Genomic DNA, 24,656 nt, shown 5'->3' with positions numbered 1-24,656 from the left:
TGAAATACAACCTAGTGCCTTAGAGACTGCTGTGTCTGTGCACAGAGGCTGCGCAACTCATGTGATGCTTTATCAAAGCACGCTGAAACATTTTGGCTTTCGGTTGCCTTAAGTGGAATTATGCCAGTGATGAAGTTAGTCTAATATTCGTAGCTTGCTAATTGACCACTCTTCAAAACACCACTAGGAAGGAGAGTTGGAGGCCCAGCTGGTCTGTGAGTAACAGCATAATTATGATTGCTAGACTAAAGCCAGAGATAATCTTTCTTCTTTCCTTTTCACTCCCAATAGAGAATGAATAAAAGATAAATAGGAGAAAGAAGCAGTCTGTGGTTTTCCTTGTTTCAGTAAGCACCATTTCTTAGCTGACCTTCTAGCCATACTACATGGTTTTATTTGCTGTAAAAACCTTTTTTCTGTCATTCACAGGAGTTCCTTGTTAACTTGTACTTAATAACTTTCTGTGAATTGATTCTACAGTACTGTGATTTCACCAAGTTCTCTTCCCTAAATCTCACTGGAATACAGTTTAAATAATCCTCTTCCCTGTACTGAATGTTGCTCATTTTGCTTTAGGCACCAAAATCTCTCTGTGTGATGAAAGCCCTTATACTCCAGGTTAAGGAAGTCCCAAACTGAAGAGGTTCACTCATGATATTTTTACAAACAATCGCAGGTGTCATGGGCAGAGCAGCAGTATGAAAAGAAGCGAACTAAGCGTGCCGCCGTGAGAGACTCAGCAGAAAGCCTTTTCAACGACCCTATGTGGAATCAGCAGTGGTATCTGGTAAGAATTTGTTGCCCTGTGAAACGAGGGAAGGTGGTTATGCCATCAGCTGCCTTTTTTTTACCAGTGTCAGAGTGATTGCACCAAGGGGAATAAATGGAGTCCCTTAAAGTCCCAAACTGAAGAGGTTCACTCATGATATTTTTACAAACAATCGCAGGTGTCATGGGCAGAGCAGCAGTATGAAAAGAAGCGAACTAAGCGTGCCGCCGTGAGAGACTCAGCAGAAAGCCTTTTCAACGACCCTATGTGGAATCAGCAGTGGTATCTGGTAAGAATTTGTTGCCCTGTGAAACGAGGGAAGGTGGTTATGCCATTAGCTGCCTTTTTTTTACCAGTGTCAGAGTGATCGCACCAAGGGGAATAAATGAAGAGTCCCTTTCCTTAGAGTATGTTGTAAAAATGAGTGATCTCTGTGCATAACAGAGGAATGTCACATCTACAAAGATTCTAGATACCAATTCAGTTGCTATTAGTATGGGGGAGGGATGATACCATAAATGGTTAACAGTTAAAAACCACTTAAAGGATAATTTTCAAATGTTTGTAGTTTTTTTTTTTTGTAAGAAGTCCATTGCCATATAGTTGCTATTAGTATGGGGGAGGGATGATACCATAAATGGTTAACAGTTAAAAACCACTTAAATGATAATTTTCAAATGTTTGTATTTTTTTTTGTAAGAAGTCCATTACCATAGCTGAAGCTGGCCATCTATTTCTTCATTAAAATTGGTAGTGCAGAATACATACACCAGATCTGCATCTGCATGCACGTGACAAGCACCTTCAGCTACATGGACTATGATTTATATATCAGAGGGTCTCTAAAGATCATTCACATGTTCAGAACCTAAAGGAAAAAAAATTCCTGAGCTCCACAGTTTCTGTCTTCATGTGTCAAATGAGAAATACAGCCAATCATTTCGATTTTACATGGTTTCTTCCAAAAGCTTGTGTTTCCATTGTGCATCTAGCTGTACCTTCAGTTTAGGATTCATTGCTTCCACTCAGAATAGGGATGGGATTAAAGGTGGGTATAACAAATCAGAAAGAAAGGTCAAGAAGAAATGGGGCCTGGGTGGCTGGAAATACTTTTCCTCAGTTAATCTTAGAGAAATCATACCAAACTCTAGGCTGCTTCCCTTCTTTTGAGCTAGGGAAGATGAATTATGAACCACATAGCATAAAATATTTCCATGAGGACTCCTGCAGACTTATTTTGAACAGAAAAAATATTGTTATCTGTAAGAATTTAGCTTTTCTTTGATCCAGAATGTCTGTTTTCTTCCTTGCCTGTATCCAAAAAAGCAGGACATTTCCAAGATATCTATATTGGACAAATACACAAACACACACATGATTCATAAAAGCAGTCAGGGGGGAAAAAAACCTGGCAATGTTCTGCTCTCCAGGAGATTTAGTTCCTTTTCCCACCTATTTATGGTTTTCACTACTTTTCCCTCTAGTTTTCACACATGAGAAACAAAAACATACTGCTTAGCCTTTCTCACAATGAACATTGAATTTTTCTGATTAAATGCATAAAAGTGTTAAGATATTTTCTTCCAAAATATGAGTTTTGCCCTGTAGTGAATAACTGACTATTACCTTATTTTTATGATTTGATGGCAACACTTTTAGCTCTATCCTGTGTACCTTCACACATCACCAGGAAAAAAAATATTATTTGATGGATTCAAGAGAACAAAGCTTGAAATCTCAAATAATTCCCCGAATGGAAGGAGTCAGACATAGATAGCAAAATATAAAGAAATTTCACCCCCATAACAAATTTATTTCCCTAAACCTTGTATTTTATGCAGTATTTCTTTGGAAAAAAAAGATATACAGAAAACCTGCCATCAGCTAACGTAATTGTGCACAGAGAAACAGGAAGAAAGTGCTTCTTTTTACATCTCTGTTTTTATGGGGGCTGTAAGCATGTTTTCTAAATTAGATGTATGTACTGTTCCTTTAGTATTTCAGGGGGAAAATGACCCATTTAAGAGATACTCTTCAAAAAACTTGCTGCAGAAGGGAAGGCTGTCCATGATTCATACTTCCAGCTGATTTACCACAGGAACAGCAATGAGGGTAGTAAAGAGAAAATTGTGATTCAACACAGTTGTTCCCAACCAAACGACTACCTTAATTGTTTTACCCATTAATTATTTTGCTCTGGCTAACTTTAATGACCAAGGAGAAAACACATTTGGAGGGAATCCAGCTCACTGCACTGCGGGCACTGTCTTGGCTCCTCATCAAATGGAAAGAACAAACATTCCCAGGTCTGATTATTAACCCAGTGTTCCAAGGTCCATCAGTGCATCCCCTCCACTCCTTTCATTTTCTGCTGCCTAATTACCAAAAATACAAGATGTTTTTTGTTCAGAAGTGGTCTTCAGGGAAATTCAAGCAGTGGGGTAAATTTTTCAGCCCCACAAGTATTTGATGAAATTAATTTTTGTTTTGTATTTGCAAAAATTGAGCGAAATACGCAAGTTCTGGCTGACATTGTTTACAGCATCTTTAGAATACAACTTTGGACATTTTTGGTATAAATGGATAAAATGTTGATATATCTGAATCCATTCTGTCCCACAGCAAGATACAAGAATTACTCCATCCCTGCCCAAACTGGATCTCCATGTTATTCCTGTGTGGCAGAAAGGATTCACCGGCAAGGGAGTCGTCATCACAGTCCTGGACGATGGATTGGAGTGGAATCACACTGACATCTATGCTAACTATGTAAGTTTGAGCATTAGAATGCCATGGAATAGATTAACCAGTTGTAAATTTGATAAGCAGACACTCTTCCCCAGCTCATTGTCTGTTCTGCAAGTCAGCTCCTGCAGCAGAGAGACTGAAATACTCGCCTTAGGCATGATTTGGAACCTGGTCTGTGTCACAGGAAGCTGAATGTCACTTAGCAATGGCAGCGGGGCAGATATTTTGTTGTTTTGTTTTTCCTTCAGTAGATTTAGTTCCCAGACACATTCATATGTAGCAGTTTAATGCTAAATTATTAAAGCTCCATGAAAAACTTATGGAATTGTTAATGGCCAGCAAATTCTACCAGCTTGATTGCTGCCAGTATGAGGCACATCAAGTAAATAAATACAGACTCTGCAAACCATTTTGTTAGCAATTTAGAAATGCCTTTTCTAGCTGTCTGAATTAATTCTGCTTCTCTTTTTTTTTTGCATGTAGGACCCAAGGGCAAGTTACGATTTCAACGACAATGATCCTGATCCCTTCCCTAGATACGACCCAACAAATGAAAACAAGTGAGTAGCTTCACAGCTGCCTGAAGAGAGCAAAGCATCACAGTGTTAGTTTGTGTGTTAGAAGATACAAGTGGAGAAATTTCTGTGTGGGTGTCCTGTGGCAATTATTTTATAAGAGGAAGAATTTGTGTAAGAGAATCACTGCATGGTTGAGCTTGGAAGGGACTTCTGAAGATCATCTGCTCAAGCAGGGAGCTCTAGAGACTGCTGTCCAGGATGACCAGGATGCCTTTGGAATACTTCCAAGGAGGGAGAGGCCACAACCTCCCTGGGCAACCTGTGGCAGTACTCAGTTGCCCTCAATGTAAAGAATCACTACTGGATGTTCAGAAGGAGCCTCCTGTGTTCCAGTTTGTAGGAGCATTTTCACATAACATTGATATAAACACAGGGATAAAATTCCCAGATGAAGAATTTCATAATTGTAACCTCCCTGTGATGTTCTGAATTTCTTCAAGTCACGTGTAAGGTGCTGAGGTATTTCTGCAAGGTGAAGGGAATAATCTATTCTTGTGTCTCTAAGTGTTTCTGGAATGATAGCTCCCAAAGTATATCTTTACTTCAATTCTCTGCTTTGCTCTGGGAATTAAAAAAAAAAAAAAAAAAAGGTCTCTTGATGAGTCTGTCATACCTGGGCACATCCATCTTAGTCCAGTTATGGATTTTGTCCATAAGAAAGAGAATAGGAGGGGCCTCCCCAGAAGCTGGTACACAAAACAGTCAATTTCTTAAACAAATTAGAATGCCACTACTCAGTACAGATAGCAAGAAACTGATGCATTGGTTCCCTGTTTCCTATCAGACAATACAGCAGCATTCACAACATAAATCATTGTGTGAGGGGAAAAAAAGAAAGATGAGTCTGAGGATAATAAATCCATGAATAAGACATTTGAAAAATGGCATTTCTACTTTGTTACAGTGTTGTTTTAGAGAAAGAAGCCATTATCCTCTTGTTATGATGTCATTATCTCTTAAATCTACCTGTATTGTCTCTAATCTTTATTAATAAGTAAATGGAATTCAGCCCAGAAGCATTGAAGCATGTCACTGAAAAAAAATCTGTAGCATTACATAATGCAGTGCTCTTACCTTGAGACTTAGAGGAAGGCTTTCTGTATTGAGGAATTAGAATCATCCATGGAAAAAGAAAATAATTGGATAGAAAATATTTTGTTACAAGAAAAAACAGGGACACTTTAAAGGCTCGTTTTCTGAAATCCCAAATAAATGCAGTCATTTAGAAAATAAGTATCTAACCGTGTGATCAAAAAATATTTGTATCATGTTTCTGTCTGAAGACAGCTTCTTAGCCCCATAATTTTATGCCACTTTTTCACTGCACTAAAATACTGATATCTGCAGTAAGATTAAAGAAAGCAGTTATCATCTCATGGAAATGTTCCTTTGAGCATTAAGTAGGTAAAATTATATTTAATGAAGCTTAGGAGAAATAAGTATTTTTGTATCATGCAGATACGGCTCAAAAGCTCTTCAATAATTGCATTGCATTAATTGAAAGGAAGAATTTGAACACATCAAGGTCCTTGATGAGTCTTTCTGAACAATACAACAAAGATGTTATGATGTGTTCTTTATTCTTGCTGTATTTATTCAGGCATGGGACACGGTGTGCAGGGGAAATTGCCATGCAAGCCAACAACAGAAAATGCGGAGTTGGAGTAGCCTACAACTCCAGGGTTGGAGGTAAGGAAACAAAAAATAATTAGATTTCTAATATGAATGGAAACAAGACAAATGCGGAGAGTTGCCAGGTACCATTAATCTGAAATCTGAATGATTGGTCATTCTCGGAAAACATTTATTTTGCAGTATTATAAGCGTCAAAATCCTGTCTAACAACAGTGTTGAATGACAGCTGTACATGACAGGATTTCTTTAATGAAGTCTGCAATTTGGTTATGAATAGATAGATAGATAGATAGATAGATAGATAGATAGATAGATAGATTGATAGAATATGTAACAACTGCAGCAACAGTATAGGTGAGGATGATGATGATTATGATAATAGTAATAAAACTAGTAATCACAACGTTAAGAATATTAACAAAAATAAATAATATTGATAGATAGATAGATAGATAGATAGATAGATAGATAGATAGATAGATAGATAGATAGATAGATAGATAGATAGATAGAATATGTAACAACTGGAACAATAGTATAGGTGAGGATTATGATGATAGTAATAAACAATGTTAAGGATATTAACAAAAATGAATAATATTAACAACAACAACAACAATAGTAGCAACAACTTATAACTTACCTAGACTTAAGACAATGTCTTTTAAGGAATGAAGGACTAATTACTTATTACTGTTTACCCAGGGAAGGAGAGGGATTGAGTAGAGTGAAAGGAGGAGTACACAAAACTATACCCATCAATATTTGCAGCATATTGTTTCCATTTACACAACCACATTCAAAAGGTCATGTCAGTCAAGTTATGCAAACTGCTGTCCTTTTTGTTTCAACACCTTCCTTCTCGACTGTCACCGCAAGTTAAATTTGAAAACAAGTAAAATCTTTCTTGCCCATCAATTATATTGTACTTTTGGTTTTTAATCAGTGACTCAATCTGTTAGTTGTTTATGAAATAATCATGATGCAAGTATCAGTTGCAAGTGGTTATTTAGCTCAGAGGAAGCTATTTGCACAGTCCTTCTTTTTCCATTCTTCCCCCTTTTTCCTTTTAGATGAGGGGTGGCAATTGACACCCATAACTGTCGTTCCCACCATTTCAGCGTGGTGTTTTGTCGGCTCCCAGTTACTCCACTGAGCTGTCATGGATGTCAGCTTTGCAGGTTGCCATTGCCATAATGCATTATGCTGTCATGATCTGTTTAAATAAAATATCTCACTCATAATATGAAGACGTCAGATTTTTCAAAGCTTGGCAAAATGGATGAAGCTGCAAAGATGTCTGAACTCCCACTGTGCTCATATTTTAAGGCTCTTGCATCTACAGAGGAGGTCCTTCCACAGCTATTTGCATATGATCTGTGCTCATTTGCAAATGCAAACTACAGATCCATGCAGGATGATTTATCTAGAAAAGGGAAATAACAGTAGGGAAAACAGTCCAGCAATCCATGTTACCCAGCCAGCAGCACACACTCGGGTGGGGGGAGGAGGAAAAATAGAAAAGTTGAAAGAAATTGTAGGCTGTTAGATGTGACCAGACTGATTAACACCCAGACAGGGGTGTAAGAAAAATATGTTCAAAGAGCAGTGGAAGAGAAGTCTTCAAAAGGTTCAGATAAATTTGAAGTAGCTAAATGCTGGAAGCTTTTTTATGATCTCAGTTCTACAGGATTCATTTCTCCAGAGGCTGTTTTTTCTCCTTTTTTTTTTTTTTTTTTTTTTTTTCTAATCCATGAAATGACAGATTGCACACTTCTACTTGACATTAGTTCAGGGTGACTTCCTTAAGTGGCTGTTTGCTTGTAGCAGTTGTCATATTGGACAAATCCAGTGGTCCACAGCCAGTGCCTTCTCTTTGATAGTCAGCAATATCTTCTTAAGGGAATACCTTGCTCTCCAGCCTTCAGCAACACAGGTTGGTTTAACTTTGCCTTGAGGGGTAAAACAAAACATCCCGTTGATATTTTTGTTGTTTGTTTTCTGTGAAAGTACCGAGTTTAACAATCCTGAGTGTTCTCCCCAGTCACATCAATGCCTGGCCCTATTCTGCAACATTGACTAACCTCTCTTTGTGGCTGTGGGCACCATGGGCTTCTCTGGGCACTGTGTGAAGAAAAAATACTCTTCATGCCAGTTTTCAAAGTGACACCTTTCAGTGCCCTTTAACATTCACCTCTTGGTCTTTGTAGAGCTGAGAAATGTGTCTCGATCACCTCTGGTATAAATCAGGGTATGTGTATTTTCGTGCATACCTGACTGTACCACTGTGTTATGATATTTCCATGGTGCTGCCATGGAAATTAAATTATTAAGAAGCTCCATTTCACAAAGGACTGGGCTGAGAGTTCGTGCACAGTGACGTTTTGCTAAAAATAGCCCTTCTGCCCGGCAGATACATATATGTGTGTCTGAAATTACCTTGGGCTTTGTCTGTTTTTGATTTTGCGGGACTGATGATGGGAGCAAGAATAGAAAAGAGTTTATGCAAGAGGATGTAATTGGAATCTGCTTACGGGAATATCACTGCAGACATCAAATCCCTGAGTTGACTTGAGCAATCAGGATTTCTGACTGTCAGGAAGGCAAGGCAGTGATTTTCTTCCTTGAGCTGTTTTCATAGTGTGGAGTCGTTGTTCTTGGGGGTTTTTCGGTTTTTATTTTGTTTTGTTTTGTTTTCTTCTTATTACATTATTTATCTGCAGACTTGTCTGTCTTTTTCTGTGGGAAGAGTGTGCACATTACTCCTCACTTTCCCACTATCTCATTATGTGTTGCAAGCTCTCACCTGCGGCTTGCAATCGCTTTCACACAGGCAGATCTTTGCTGGCATGAGAGAATCTGGAAATTCTGAGCCAACAGAAAAAAAAAAAAAAAGAGTAATGAAACCATTCTCAGTTTAAGACAAGCCTGGGTAAGTGGTGTTTTTAGTACCTGAGGCACAAGATATACCTCGGTGCTTTTCCCAGCTTTGTGAGTGATAGCAGAGCAGCTGTGGTGGAGCGGATTAACTCCTTTGTCTGATTCTAGCACTAATGAATATGAAATAATAAAGCTCAGCTGTATCTCGGAGGTATTAGGAGTATTAAGAGGTCAGCCATTCAGGAAAAGAATTATGCTTGCAGTCTTTTTTCCTCTGCTTGATAGCATAAAAAAAAAAGAACAAGACACTGAGCTGCAAGGGTAAGGTTAGAGGGTTTTTTTGTTGGGTATCTTTGGGTATTTTTTTTTTTTTTAATAGAATGGCTACATTTTGCCTGCTGTGCTTTGGCAAAATCCCTGTTTTGTGAAAAATACTAGAAAATGAGTAGTCATAATTCACCAACTGCCAGCAATGGTGCAGCTGCTGTAGTACTAACCTGCCAAATCCAAGGGAACCCAGACACTTTTATTGCTTGTAAACACAGGCTGAATCCTGACTGAGGTGACTCTTCTATTGCTGCTGTTGCTGTAAGAGCCATGCCACAGTGGGAATTTTGCCAGACTTCTGCTTTTTCTGCTGTCTTCCAGCACTGGACAGTAGTAGCAGCCCCACTGCAGAGCTGTGGCTTCGCACAGCAAAGGATCCAGTGCAGATGAACCACTGCCTGCACCTGAATTTTAAGTACCACTGAGTTCAGGCTTGCTCTGAAGGAGATTAAATCATGCAGCTCCTAATAAATTGTTAATGAGTAGATATCTCTGGGTTGCTCACAGAAGAAAAAAAACGTGGCAGTAGAAAAACAGTGAGGGTTTTTTTTTTTTTCTTTTTCTGTGGTGGAGATTGAAGAGCTGGTGAAATTGTAGTGTCACAGAGACGGCAAAACCTTTAATGACTGTTAGGGACAAGTGCTTTGGTCAGAACACTCAGAACTACATCTTTGAACTAAAACTCTTAGAACTCTTACAGATAAAAGTAATGTTGGTAAAACCTATTTAATTTCAGTGGCATTTTAGCAGTTTGAGAAGTCTTTGTTGCAGATCTAAGAGAGAAGAAGGAGGAAGAAAGAGAATGCAATAAGTAAAAAACAGGAGCAGTAAGCAAGACATCCTCTTTGGTCTGTGTAGAAGGAGAGAAAAGAATAAATAGGAGGCTAAGGAGATTTCAAGGTTTTCTTTTTCTTATTTTTGTAGAGGAACACTGAGCTTTGCAAATAAAGTCTAATTGTTTTACACTGACAGAAGCTTTCCTCAGTACTTTTTACATGAACAGTAGTCAGTTGCGGTTGCAGTACTTATGGCTTAATTTTACTGGAAACATTAAAAACAGGTAACTAAGACAAGGAGGAGGGAGCAGAAAGTAAATCCAGTCTGCTTCTCTTTTTCTTTTTTTCCCTGTGAAGGTATACGAATGCTGGATGGAATAGTCACGGATGCAATTGAGGCCAGTTCAATCGGTTTCAACCCAGAACATGTGGATATTTACAGTGCAAGCTGGGGCCCTAATGATGATGGCAAAACTGTGGAGGGACCTGGGAGACTGGCCCAGAAGGCTTTTGAGTATGGGATAAACCAGGTATGGTACTTCAGGGAAAAAATGAAGCAAAAATTTGGCAGAGAAGAGAGTTTTGAAATGGTTGATACCAGATAAAAAATGGAAATGGTTTGTCTGTCTTTGCTCAAATATATTTCAATGGGCACAATGTATTTTAGTAGTACAGGTGAGAGAAATTTCCAGCCAGAAAGGACTTTTGAGAAACACCATCAGGGCTTTCTAAACTGGTTTTTAGTTGCTAGCCTCCATGGATAAGCTTTTTTTTTTTACATCCTTAATTTTGCTGCCTTGGTCTCACCCTACACCCACCCTTCTCCGCTGCTTGTTTTACACTGAACAGTAATTGGATTTCTGCACTGAAAGCCCATAAAATTTAATACAACGTTTCTGCTTCATGAATATTTTGCTGTGTGAAATAGTGATGCATTTTAGCACCCTGTGGATGAGCTTGTATTGTGCTAATTGCATTAATTTATAAATTGGTGCATGTCACGATCGAATTAAAATGAAAATAGTACAAATGCATGATGAGGAATACTGGGAGCAATATTTTTACGGGTTTCCTTTTTTCATGTTACACTCTTTGGATCTGTTGGGTGATAAATAAGGTGGAAACTGAGAGCTGTCATGAATTTATTAGTAAACTATTCTAGCTCTTGCCATTGAGGTGAGGATATCTAAAGATGGACAGGTACAATAAAGAGAGGAGGACTGAATCATGGAGGGGAGAAGAGAGAAATAGCTTGAAGGACAAACAAACAGAAAATTTTGGATAAAGGGCAATTAACATCATTAGGCAGAAGGAGAAAAAGAGAAAACAGTTTAAATGCTGACAGCTGACAAAGACAATATGAGGGAATAATGGAGACAGAGGAGAGAGCTTGTAACAGGTTATATGCCTATAGGTAGGTAGCAAGAGCAGAGGGAGAATTAAAAGTGAAAATTAGGCAACAAATATTAATTGGTCTTACTCTAAAAAGGTAGGGTCTTTGGTGGAGAATTTTTTTTTTTCAGCTTGTTTTGTTTCTAGTGGGGAAAAAATTTACCTGTTTGTCTCTCAGGATTCAAGGATTGATTTTGCAAAGGTCTGTCTGTTTCCCATTCTGCTTAAAGTCAGCCAGTGCTGGGATTGACAACAGCTCTAATCCCTGGATCCTTCACTGCTGCTCAGGTGAAGCACCTGAGCACAGCTTAACCTGAAGAACCAAGGAAGAGTTACCATCACTCTAAGTGAAATCAGGGCGGGTGCTGGGATACACCAGTGTTTTCCTGGACTGCAGCCTTTGTTCTCAAAGATAATATATGATTTTCTGTAGTTGATGTGGTTTGTCTTTCCAAATTTAAAACCTGTATCACCGAGTACATCTTATTTCTCTTCGTTTTTCATGTTTCACGTGCTGCAAATGTCTTATAATTTGCATAAATACCTTCAAATCTCACATGAGTGGAATGATAAAAAAAAATGTATTCCAGCTGCTGTAGAATATTAAATGTGTGTATATTAATAATGAACAATGAATATAATTTTGCTTGTCACATGAAACATATTCTTTTCCACTGAAGAATGAGTAGAGCTTAAGACTGCATAGCGATGCATGTTTCCTCTGTGATAGCTGTGATGTTTTACATGGCTATACCTGGAGGCTGGTGGTGCTGACCCACGGATCTGTGAGAGAAGAGAGGGTTTTCAGTGTGTCCATCACTCATACTCCTAACCCATACCTCTGTGAGTCCAGGAAAGGGAAATTCAATAACCCCTGATAAACTTGCTGACTTTTTTTTAAAGCCTTTTTTTCTTCTAGAAATTATAAAGGATCAAACAGCAGCATGTGGAAAAATTTATTCATTGAACACAGACTCTGTTTTTAACTTGGAAACCTGAGGAAAGCTGCTGTATCAGGAACACTAAACCTAGGCCAGTGAGATTAAGTGTTGTGCTGTGGGGTGAGCAGTAGGGTGTCACAAACAGCTGGTTTATTCTGTTTCTGTCTTCTACAGTGCTTATGGAAATTGCTCCTCTCCTATGTTTGCAATATTAGGCTTTTGTGGGAAAGGAGTTGTTAAGGATACATTGTGAGATCTGAAATCTCTTTGATAATCGTTCATTTCCTTTTTTATTTTTTTTCTTTTCCCCTAGGGACGAAATGGGAAAGGCTCCATTTTCGTGTGGGCTTCAGGGAACGGGGGTCGTCAGGGTGACAACTGTGACTGTGATGGTTACACTGATAGCATCTACACCATCTCCATTAGCAGTGCTTCTCAGCAAGGGCTTTCTCCCTGGTATGCAGAGAAGTGCTCTTCAACTCTGGCCACAGCATACAGCAGCGGGGATTATACTGACCAAAGAATTGTAAGTTGCTTTTACCAGTTTCAGAACAAATAGAAAGATATGATATATGCAGATAATAATAATAAAAAAAAAATCTGTTAAATGCTTGGTTTTGAGTGCCTGTTTTGGGTTATGTGCTTAGTGCTTTTGTCAGGAAACTTTAAGGGATTTGTAATCCAAAAAAGGATTGTATTCTTCTGTTCTTCTACCTTAAAGCAATGGTTAAACAAAATCATTGTGTCGATGCAGTTGAATAAGCCTGATGAATTTGTCTGCGGTTTGTGAGCACTGTTTGTGTATGAAAGAGGTCTCTGCATGCTTTGATATGGCACTGTTCTTCACAAAGGGCAAATGAAGAGAGACTGAGAGTAAAAAGAAAACCTGTGATGTCAGGGCCGCTGTTACACCTTGTCATTACATTTTTGAAGACAGGAGACAGCAGCAACAGTGCCTTCAAACCTTCCAAACCCGGCAAGCAGGCGTACCAGTCTGTGTGCCTTCCTTAATTGTGCTGAAGAAAATTGCCGTGGCACAATAGTGCTGAAATACCTGTAATTTCTGTCCAGCCCTAGTAGATGCTAATTTTACAACACACTGCACTGATGGGGATTAAAAGAGCGTCATTCCAAGTTAGCCTGGAGATCAGTCCTTACTCCCTGGCTTCTCTTTATAGTCGAGATTTAGATAAATGGGCTGATGAGTTTGGTGTTTATTCATTACAAATTATAGTTCTTCTGCTGAAGAGGGAGAAGAACACCAATGCTAATCCTATGAGTAATTTCCTAGTAAGCAGTAATTTTGAATGTTCTAGGCCCAACACAATGATCTGTTTTCATGAATCACCAGTAAGCCTGAAACGCTTATTGTGAAACCTTTAGACTAAAATAAGATATTCAGAGTGGGAGTATTTTGTTCCAACAAAAAACGTTTTGATACTAAAATTATAGTTGAAGTAAAAAGAGTGGATTGAAATATGAACAGATTTTAAAACTCATCACTTTTTTTTGCTAGTAAGGAGTGTATTAATATGCACCAAGTAGGGGACACATAGTTACGTTTGTGAGTATGGATACGACAGTATTTACAACTGTTTATTTATGATTTTTTTTTCTTTTTCTTTGCTTTTTTTTGTTTGTTTGTCTGGGTTTTTTGTTTCTTTTTTTAAAATTTTCTGTCAGACAAGTGTTGATCTTCACAATGAATGTACAGAAACTCACACAGGGACCTCTGCATCTGCACCTCTGGCAGCAGGAATTTTTGCTCTGGCGCTGGAAGCAAAGTAAGATGTCACACCACGACCTTTGAAACTTCTTTCCCTCAACAGCCCCACTGCCATACCCCAAATGCCTCTTTTAAGAGGCGCTACCTCATACTGCAGCATCCACTTTTTGTCAGTCAGACTTGCTCAGGCAGCTGAGCAAGTCTGACTGACAAAAAAAAAAAAAAAAAAGCAGCTACTTGCCCCAACACCTTCCTAGAAAAGCAGAACCAATGTGAATAAATCATGATGACTGAGGAATATTTTGTGGGTTGGCAACAGCATTTACTGATTTATGGTCAGATGCACCTAAAAGTGAGTGTGCACAGGGATTCAGGAGAAGGTGATTTGAAGACAACAGGCTGCAGGAGTTTAAGCTAAGCCTCAACCAATTTACAGAAGAATTTCTGCCAGCAATGAGGCATAAAGGAGAAGGTGCCCAAGTCTGTCTGTCAGAGCAGGCAGGGAGCAGCCAGGTTTGTAGATAGTCAGAATTTAGGCCTTGGAGAAGCTAAGAAAGGACAGGACAATGACTTTTTTCCACAGAAAGCACTTTAGGCAGTAGTGCACAGGTTCAATGCTTGTATCTTATAGATTCAGCTCCATTTTCTACTGCACACCCCTTTGGTGACACAAACCTATATAAAATATTAGATATTAAAAATTAGATCTTTTAAAGGGTAGACTGAGCCACAGATGGAATCAAATACAGAGGTTCTAAAAAGATGGGTGGGAAATTCTAGTACTGCTAGCTAACTAAAAATGCCTGAATTGTTTTGGAGGATTGGACTCTATTCTTGCTAGATACCTGTTCTTCATGGACACAGAAATCTTGTCTGCCCAGAGAAATATTGTGAGGATAAGTGGAACGTGCTGTGTGTTATAAAACAGTGGGATGCCATATGCATTCAAAGCACGTTCTGTTTCAGTCTAATAATTGATTAAAAAATGACAGATAGCCCTGAAACAACTAATCAGGAATATTTTCCAAACAGCCCAGATCTAACATGGAGGGATATGCAGCACTTGGTAGTGTGGACCTCAGAATATGATCCATTGGCTGGAAATCCAGGATGGAAAAAAAATGGAGCAGGACTGATGGTCAACAGCCGATTTGGGTTTGGGCTACTCAACGCCAATGCCTTGGTGGATTTAGCTGATCCCAAGAGATGGAAAAGTGTACCAGAAAAGAGAGAGTGTATTGTCAAAGACAAGAGCTTTGAACCCAGGTAAGGATTTACATTACCAGTTACCAAGCTGGTGCCTATTGTAATAAAGCCTGAAGGATCATATTCTTCATAGATTGCTCTGAACAGGAATAAGGGACTTCTTTTTATTCATTTAGTTTTGCCAGACTGTATTCCCCAGAGGAAGGCAAGCAGCTTTGCTTCCTGGTTTGTTTTTTTAGTGTAAGACTGATGGAAATTACTAGCATGAAGTCTTAACAAAGACTAAGATTATTATGTCTGCTTGTGCAGACAGTGTATAAAAGAATGATACTGTGAGGCTGAGCCCAATCAGCAAGGCTGTGAATTTTTAGACGATCATCAGAAGACAGATAAAAAGATACTGATGTCTCACAAAGATTTTTTTAAAAATAAAAGTGTCTGTAATGGGTCTAAGCAATTCTTCTCCTGTGATAGGCTTGTGTATGTTGTAATCAAGGTGATATATTGAACTTTAGTAATGTCTGCAGCATTTCTCTTACAAAACACAAGTGTGTCAAAGCTCACTGAAAAGTCACTATGAGCCACGTGCCAACAGCACAGTGAGCCTGAACAGAGAGATTAATTATCATTAGTCATTGAGCTGGTTAATCAATAAAGATATCTAGACTTTTTGTCGCTACATGTTTGCATACGGATTTTTTTCCAGAAAAAATTATCTATTCCAAGGCTGAAATTATGCCATGTGAATGCAACAAAGGTCTGTCTGCAGAAACATATTGCAGTGTTTTGGAGAGTCACTGCTTGGTAATCTTATTATTTATGCTATTTCACTATCAAATTGTTTTTATGGACTCTGTCAGTTTCACAGAATGTTGACCCGCTATTGATGCATGCCACACTTGCTCTTTATTGCAGTCCTGTATGTTACATTATGAAAACAAAGATCCCATGATATTGAGCTTAGAATTATTTATGTGGAGATTTAGATACCCATTCTATTTGGAAGTAATGGGAACTGTGCAGAGAAAGCCATGTAGAGTCTCTCTCTGCACAGACCATGAGCAGCAGACATTACCTTTTTTTATTGAGCTGGCATTGACTCTCCCTTTCTCACCATTCTGAAATGCCTGTTAAATGTGCCATTCATGACCCAGAATCCAGAGTTCCTGTGGGTAATAAAAAAATCTACTTTAATTTTGACAGATTATTAAGAGCAAATGAAGAAGTCATTATTGAAATTCCCACAAAAGCCTGCGAGGGTCAAGAGAACTCCATTGCATCTCTGGAGCACGTGCAGCTCGAGGCAACGATTGAGTATTCCCGCAGAGGTGATCTGCATGTCACTCTGGTTTCTCCATCAGGTACAGGAGGCAAAGGCACATTTGATTTGTGTTGCTGTAGTGTGTAACATTTACTTCATGAAAAAAAGTGGTTTTCAGTGGTTAAAGAGAGCTAAATATATCATTGGACAAGTCCAATGGGGATAAAGCATCCAGGGAGCTACAGAGATGCCTCTTTAACCTTCACCTGTTCTGGGTTCTTTTTGTGAAAAGAGGTTTGAAAATCATCCGTCAGAAAATGAAGGCACAGAACATTTTCACAGAGACAACTGGACCTAGGAAACCTCAGGGCTCCTGGCAGACAATGGATTATAGATCAATAATTCTTATGAGACTTCCTGTGATTTAGCAGACTAATGGAAAACTAGGATATCTGATTCCTTAGGTTTCATTTAATGAATCTCCCCGTTGGGGTATTTAAAAAAACACAGTCTTTCTGTTAGGTACCTTGGTACAACTGTACTAAATGAGCTAGAATATGTCTAGCTGTCTTGACAATGTCCTGAAACAACATAATAAGACCAAAAAAATTATATATATTATAAACAACTAAGAGTAAAGTCTGTTAGATCAACTGGTATTAAAAGGAAAAAAAAAAGACAAGCTTTCACATATGAATTTAAATATCAGGCTGATCTAATTTTTCTGTTTCTAGGTAGCAATCATCAAGTACTGCTGCCTCCACTGCACTATCATTTTGCTTTCATGGTTAAATTGTTTTTCCCTTGTTTCTACTTTCCTGCAAAGCATTAGTAGCAAATGTATGTCATTCCTTTTCTATATTTATGGTGTTACCTTTAAATATATTTATAAATTGTGACAAGGCTCCTTGGGGCTTCAGTGCTCCTTATTATGTAAATATTGCTCCCTTGCTTTTTTTCTTGTACGTAAACAAGCCAAACAAATTTCCTCCTGTGCAGCAGAACCTCTTTTGCTGCAGAAATTCTTTGTGAGCTGCAGCATTTTTGTAATAATAACAATACAAATGCATTTTTTCACCCTGTTGGAGGACCAGGCTGTGACAATATACCTCCACTCACCAAAAAAAGCCTCCGAACCAGTGATGAAATCATAAGACTGTGGTTTCATTAGACTGCACGAGTTTTACCTTCAAAACTTCCATTTCAGGAGTTTCTTGAACAGCTCATAGGTGGGAAAGATTGGTTGTGCCTGGCATCTTCTCCTTATGCTTCTTTTATGTGCGTTCACTACCTTTTTGTGCCAGAGATAGAGCACTGAACAAGATGTACCTTCTTGGTGTGACCTGGCAGCTTGTGCGCTCCTAGGCACGGCTGTAAAAATAATTACAGGAGCCACTGCTAAAGGAGGCACTGCTGAGCAGTGTGTTTTCCAGGTCACCTCTGCTCCAGGCAGTGTGCAAGCTGACAAACGTGAAAAGCAGGAACAGGCAGTGCACGGGCAGTCAGAGTGTTGATCTTGCACCCACACAGGGACCAGCACTGTCTTACTGGCTGAGAGGGAGAGGGACAAATCCCCCAATGGCTTCAAGAACTGGGACTTCATGTCTGTCCACACCTGGGGGGAAGATCCAGCAGGCACCTGGATTTTAAGGATTACTGATATGGTGAGTATGCTAACTAGCTGTGTTTGGGAGCTAACACAGATTAAATGCTCACTCATCACGACAAAGCAAGTTCAGTAATGAGCCTGCTCGTTAAGCAAGCTAGATGAGAGGTTATTTAAGGTATCCAGCTGGGTTAAGGACTAAAGAAAAAAAAGGTAGGGTCAGATTTTCTTGTTCTTTGCCTACATGCAAAGCACCATTCTTGTTTCACTGGCCCGTACCCTTGAAAAAAATTTCATGCCTGTTTTTTTCAGATGCACATCACCAAAATTAAACACTTGATAAATTTTCTGTGATTCTTGGATTGAAACATGAAATAAAATGAACATATGGTCAACTGGAAATTCTTTTTTGCAGAAAAGAGCACAGCATGGATCTAGTCTTCTCTTGGTCCATGTGCATAGTTTTCATTAACTGAGAACCTTTTGAATTAATGATTTTTGGATCTATTCTCATGTATACATTTCTCTAATTTCTTGCTAAGAGTATCTAGTGCCGAACAGCGTTTAAGGATTAAAGCTAAGTAGTCTACAGATATGAAATAAATCAGTTTACTAAAGCCACCTGGGGATATGGATTACAGCAGCAAGACACCAGAATTAACCTGCTTGGTGGGCAACTGAAAAATAATTTCCTTCAAAGAGAAAGTGATCAAACTCACTCATCTCATTGAAGTTGTCTGTTAATAAGCTTGTCCTTAGGGGTCAGATCTTGCCAAAAACTGAAAGCTTCCTGTTAGACACTGAGCTTTCAGTCCTTATTGGCCTCAAATTGTAAACAGGAGGGTATTGCCAAGAGCTGAGCAGCTGGACAAGGCACCAGGAGTAAATATTACTATCAGCAGTGTAGTGTTAATGCTGCAGGCTTATAGATAGCCCCATGGTTACTGATATCCTGCTCTTTGAATGCATTTTTGTGGAACAAAGGTAAGAAGAGCATTTTGTTTGTAAATTAGCTCTCATTTCAAGTGAGAACTTCCTGAAATTTACAATAAAGCAATATTTTTGTCCTCAAGGCGTAATACACTCTTCCCTCACCTTGTAGGTTTTTTCTTTACTTGTCTCTTCCACATTCTACTTCCACTACTACTGGCACCAAAATTTATAAATAAACATTTGCTGTTTGCTTCCACACGCTGTATTTCAGATTGCTGTTATACACCACATAATAACAAAGAATAGCATCTTGCATTATCATTTCCAATGATAACTTTTATAAGGAAGTTACCAAGGAATGGCCTACTGAACAAGTTCTAGTAATGCAAAATACTACTTCAGTAACTTCTAGCATTCTGTGTTATGACAAAATTCCATTGATGCTTACATGATGAATTAATAATTATGTTACATCAATATGTGGATATTTTGAGTGTGTAGGCTATTGTATTAAATCCCACACTCCAATATACTCAGTCTCTACTACATCTGGGGTTTTTTTGCTTATGAATCATACTCTTTAGGTAGGTATTGAAAGCCTGATAATTTGCTTTGGTCGCTTCTGTGTACTTTGCATTCAAGTGTCTATTTTGCTCTTCTGTGTCCTGAGAGCCTATTCTGATGCCACGCTTGTTTTTCAGTCCAGGCGAATACAAAATGAGGGGAGGATTGTAAACTGGAAATTGATTTTGCATGGCACTGCTACCCAGCCTGAACACATGAAGCAGCCACGTGTGTATACATCCTACAACGCTGTGCAGAATGACAGAAGAGGAGTGGAGAAGATGACGGATCTTGTAGAGGTAGAGTTATATTACATTTATTTCTTATGTACTTTTTAGTTTATAAGAAAATGTTTAGGATTTTTTTTTTGCCTAGTAAGAAGATACATATTTATTTAATATTCATTACATCTAACTGTTGATTGGTTTTGAGTGTATATCATAATTTTTCCTATGTCAACAACTGATATTTTTATTAGTCTCTCTGTTTCAAATTGCAAAATCTAAGGGGTTTAGGATGACAACAGGAAATTGGTCCTAAAGCAAGGAACTCTGTGGCTAATGCAGTTGAGTGGTGGAAGGAGGGAGGAAGACACTTCTGACAGTCACACTAAATTTATATAATTCTACTGAGAACACGTGTCACATTCTAAAGGAACTTTGCCTGCTGGAGTGCTTCCAGTGAGTTTGCAAGGAATTTCAGGAACAAAGGGCTTGACAAAAGTCAGGAACTCACCAATTCAAAAAGTTTGGCTCAGTGGACCCGTGCTGCCAGACCTTTTAGCACCCCCTGTTTACACTGCAGATAACAGTGCTCTAAAAATAAGACAAGACAGGGTGACCCTGGGTTTCAGGATGCACAGGATGGTAGTAATGCACATTTTCATAGTGCTTGATTGCGTCAACAGCATCAGAAAATAATCTCATCACATCAAATTGTCTCCCCATTAAGTAATTAGGACATCCATAAAGCACAGATAGTTTAACCTTCCTCATACAGGTTATGAAAGGTGGGTGTGCTAATGGCCTCTAAATCCATTACATAAATGTCCCCAGGTCTGGCAGCCACAGGCAAGAAAACAAATGGGAAGAAAGTAAAAGTGGATTCAGCAGGTGCTGCAGGAGAAAATGGGTGGACACGGTAAAAATTACATGGAGATGAAATGAGTGTTCAGTTAGAAATACTGATTCTAGGTTGAATGAGGAAGCTCTGCAGGCATATACGAGTGTTGAAATAAGATAATGCCTCTCACCAACTGCTCCGTGAACCTATACTTGGGATGAGTCTTCCAAGGTCTCCTAGGAATGTGTTATGACCACTCATTAGCCATACTTCACTGTCGTTTTCTCAGGTAGAGATCATCTACAGAGAAGGTTTGGTGGAAACACTGGTTCCATCCTTTTACTCAGAGTGCAAGGCACAATCAGAACTGCCACCACCACTGCATATATGTTTCCTTCATTTAGAGTGCTGTGTCTTGTGACACAACCAGAGTTATCTCTTAAGACTGGGACAAATACTGGTATAAAATGACGTGTTGTCTTTGCCAGTGTGGAATCTGAATTTATAAATACCTATATTGCAGGAGGATTTGATATTTTATACAGTGTAGCCCTTCAAAAGCTTGTTTTGGTTGACAATGGTCTGCTTCTTTTCTAGATGCCCAAGTGTCTCCTGAATGAAAAAATAACATTTTTCCACACTTAGGTGGAGATCACCAACCAGAGCAAGCCTTAATCCAGTCAGTCTTTCATTGACACCTGACCTTTTTTCATGCTAATCTGTATTCTAGGACCATACCACACTGGAGAGCCTGAGTGAAAAACCCAAGGCCACAGAAGACACCAGCAGCAGCAGTGACAAAGCAGAAGACAAAATCCCATCAGAAGCCATGCTGCATTTACTGCAAAGTGCTTTTAGCAGACAGATGGATCAGAAGCAGCTGCCAAAGAAGACAGCAAGCGAGAAGTTAAACATTCCATACGAACACTTCTACCAAGCCCTCAAAAAATTGAACAAGCCCTCCCAGTTAAGAGGCTCAGAAGAAAGTCTGTACAGTGACTACGTTGATCTTTTTTACAATGCCAAACCTTACAAGCATAGAGATGATAGACTGCTGCAAGCGTTGGTTGATATCATAAATGAAGGAAATTAACTGTAGGGTAGGGCACTGAGTTGGAAATATTCGTTCTCCCCACCTGTAGTTTTTTTTCCAAAGTCTGTGTATGCTCTAGTTGTGTGATTGCTGCTTTGATTGCTTCATATTTAATACAAATATCAAGGAAGGGAAAAAACGGGTGTGAGGGGATAAGACAGCAAAATTACACTTTTTAGTATTATCCTTTTTCAAAATCTTTCTTCAGAGTAGATTTGCCCCCTCAGGCATGAAATGCAATAGTACTCCCCTGAAAACCCTAATACTCTAATTTAAACAATTTTCACATTACTTATTCTTCCACCCTCTTCACTTCAGCATGCAGTAGGATTCAAAACCTGAATTACCAAGCAGTTTTGAACCAAACTGCCAAAGCTATGGGGATATATTCTCATCCATGGATTTGTCATGAATATTGCAGTCTTTGTTATATTTGTCATTTATTCCGATTGAATACTTGCAGCCAGTACTGCTTCCGTCCATAGGTGTTTTGTTCCTTCTCCAAACAATGCTCCCTTGCCCTTCTGTTCTCCTGTAGAGGAACATCTGGGAGGCTGGGGTTGGACTATGGCATCGGTGAACACTGATGAAGTTACTCACAATTTAGACTACAAACAGAAACGCACTTATAAAAAAGAGCCCCCACTGAGGCATCCCAGGCCACGGGATGGAATTCTCTCCAGCAGACTCGGAACTCACCCAAGTGAAGTGCCTGAATTATGAGCCTGGTCTTTCTAGGCCCCAAGTGTTTAACGAGGGCAGGGTCTCACTTCAGAGCACTTGGCTTTCTTTTCACCAGTTACGAATCACCTGATGGAGGTACTGATCTGTTTGTGTCAAATATATGAGCTTTGGGCTCCAGCCTCCTACCTGTGGAGCCTCAGTCAGGTCTCAAAATTAGTACAAAGCTGCCTTCTGAGATGCCTACATATACAAGTAGCCAGGCCAAGTGGAACAGAGAGGCTAGGTGCAGAAAAGTCCACCCAAAGACTGTAAAATTCCCAAAATACCTACAAAGACGAGGCAAAATTGTCTGAGATTAGAAAAAAAAAAAAGCAAAAACCAAAAAACCACTGGGAAGGGTGAGCATGGAATGTGGAGTGGGAAGAAGAGGTTGAGGCAGAGGTGGCTGTCAGACTGTCAGAAAGCAACTAGGGTGAGCAACTCCCTAACATTAGCAGTTTTCCACACATACCTCTTTAATGAGAGTCAAAATTATATATTATTTTGTTTCTAATAATTAAAAAAAAAAGCCATGTTGGATGCTCAGAAAAGCTAGGGGATCTAGAACAAGGAAATGAAGATTCCCAGGGGATAGTTATCTCATTGAAGTGCTAAAGAAAACCCAAAAAAGTGCTGCCTGCTTTTTACTTTTCTTCCTCTTGCCTACTATTGAAATGTGTTTTGCAGACTCTCTAGAAATATTTTAATAGGTTCTTTTTCACTGTCTATTTCTTAAAATTATGCAAGTGTCACTAAGACAGGAATTTCGCATTTTGCTCATAATCCATCAGTTCAAATAAAAGTTTTTCAAATTTCACACTAAATCCTGTAATTTAAAGGTAAACCTATTTACAGTAATTAATTAAGAATTCTGTAGAAAAAAAACCAAAAACTTCTCCAAAGACAACCTTGAAAATTTTTTACCAAACGTAAGATTTAAAAAAACATTATTTGTGGTGGCTTCATGGCTACCTTGGTCTTAGCCTGCCTTTTTGCCAGTTTTAAGGATTCTTTAATATTCTTCTAGAGAGCAGCTGAAGGATAACATCTCTGCTATTGAACGCTGCTTCTACTGAATTGCTCCCTCTCTACTAAGAGAGGGAGCAATTTCTCTACTAAGAAATTTGCTTAGGAAGAGCAGTCATTTAAAAAAAAATATTCCTGCAAGTGGTCCAGATTAGAAAGCTTTCCCTTTGCTGTCCTTTCCATGCAAAAGCTTTCTGGCAATGCATAACTAATGAACAAGCAAACCATGAAAATTTCTAATTGCTGCTATTACAGAATGAGAGCACTTATTTTCACTAATGTTTAATTTTCAGAATAGACTCCTATGGCAAGGTAAGGGCCACTTTCAGTCCTGTGCAATGAAGCTTAGAGGCTGGTTCCCTCAGATAACAACAGATTTAGCCAGTCCTCATTCAGGTATATTACAGTGAGGAAAGAACTAACAACACTCCATCAGGCCTTGAAAGAAATGTTCAGGTTAAAAGGGTGGGAAACAAAAGACCCTCCTTTGTTTTAAGATCAGTTCCTATGCTGTAGCCAAAGTTTCAACAGACAACAAGTTTAAAATCTCTCTTTTGAATGTTTCCAACCCAGATCAGCTTGTACAGGAGTAAATTATTTTTATTGTTAGTCTTTCCTTGGTGCCTGTGTGGGTTTTGTGAAAAATGTAAAAGTAAAAAAAAAAAAAGTTTTCTCTCAGAATTTTAAATTATATTTTCGTTACAGGTATTTATAATATAGCAAAGATTTTATTGAACAGACAGAATTTTAAAAGGCATAATAAATTATATTGAAGAACCAGATTTTTTTCTTGAGAAAGAGACAATTTCATCCAATAAACGTATTTTTTAAAAGGCATGTGACAACAGCAACTGCAACATGTATGTGATGTGATGTTAAAATTTGTCTACCAGTAGCATAATACAATGTGTTAGCAGAGCTCAGTGTGTGGTCTTAACATTTGTAAAGAAAACAGTAAGATAAAGTCAAGCTATTGACTTAAAAGGAATGGGAAATGGGGTTTAGAATGAAAAATAATGGCTTGGGGAAGTAACCAGGATTGGATGGAAAGAAATGTGGAGTGTATTGAAAATGAGGGTTTCCAAGGGATGTCTTCAGCAGTAACACCCACTTGTTTCCTTCTCACAACAGCAGCCAAATAAGGTTTGCTGTGGACATCACTGACAGCAGCACTGTCTGTAATTCCAACAGTTAAAAGAATTCTGCCTATTTAATACACAGATGTGTGTGCCAGAAGCACTAAAATGAAATAATGCAGCAAAAAAAGAGTCCAGGGCTCAAGGTAAACACATGGGTCTTCTCTTCTTTGCATGAAAACTGTTGAAATAATTACTGTTCCCTCCATCACTAATCACATTCCAAGCCAGCAGGGAAACAAGCCCTTAAAGCCTTGTACGCTGTACCTAGTGT

General features: G+C 38.8%; 1 protein-coding gene across 2 annotated transcripts in view; it reads left to right on the top strand.

Moving 5' to 3' along the window:
• Positions 1–24,086, top strand: part of PCSK1 (proprotein convertase subtilisin/kexin type 1) — a 28,791-nt gene extending 4,705 nt beyond the window's left edge. Inside the window, exons 3-14 of one of the 2 annotated variants that reach the window (XM_039699199.1) lie at positions 677–787; positions 3,392–3,538; positions 4,001–4,077; positions 5,696–5,784; positions 10,071–10,243; positions 12,360–12,572; positions 13,730–13,830; positions 14,805–15,038; positions 16,182–16,339; positions 17,770–17,903; positions 19,480–19,641; positions 21,135–24,086. In XM_039699199.1, coding sequence (XP_039555133.1) covers positions 677–787; positions 3,392–3,538; positions 4,001–4,077; positions 5,696–5,784; positions 10,071–10,243; positions 12,360–12,572; positions 13,730–13,830; positions 14,805–15,038; positions 16,182–16,339; positions 17,770–17,903; positions 19,480–19,641; positions 21,135–21,497 — 1,962 coding nt within the window. In that variant the 3' untranslated portion in view covers positions 21,498–24,086. Of the gene's footprint in view, positions 1–676; positions 788–949; positions 1,059–3,391; positions 3,539–4,000; positions 4,078–5,695; positions 5,785–10,070; positions 10,244–12,359; positions 12,573–13,729; positions 13,831–14,804; positions 15,039–16,181; positions 16,340–17,769; positions 17,904–19,479; positions 19,642–21,134 lie in introns of those variants that run through there. The other variant, XM_039699198.1, reaches the window with a different exon arrangement.
• Positions 24,087–24,656: the final 570 nt, after the last annotated feature.

Source organism: Passer montanus, unplaced genomic scaffold, assembly GCF_014805655.1.
Source record: "Passer montanus isolate IOZ18808 unplaced genomic scaffold, ASM1480565v1 scaffold130, whole genome shotgun sequence".
Taxonomy (NCBI): domain Eukaryota; kingdom Metazoa; phylum Chordata; class Aves; order Passeriformes; family Passeridae; genus Passer; species Passer montanus.
This window is presented reverse-complemented; position numbering and strand designations above follow the sequence as displayed.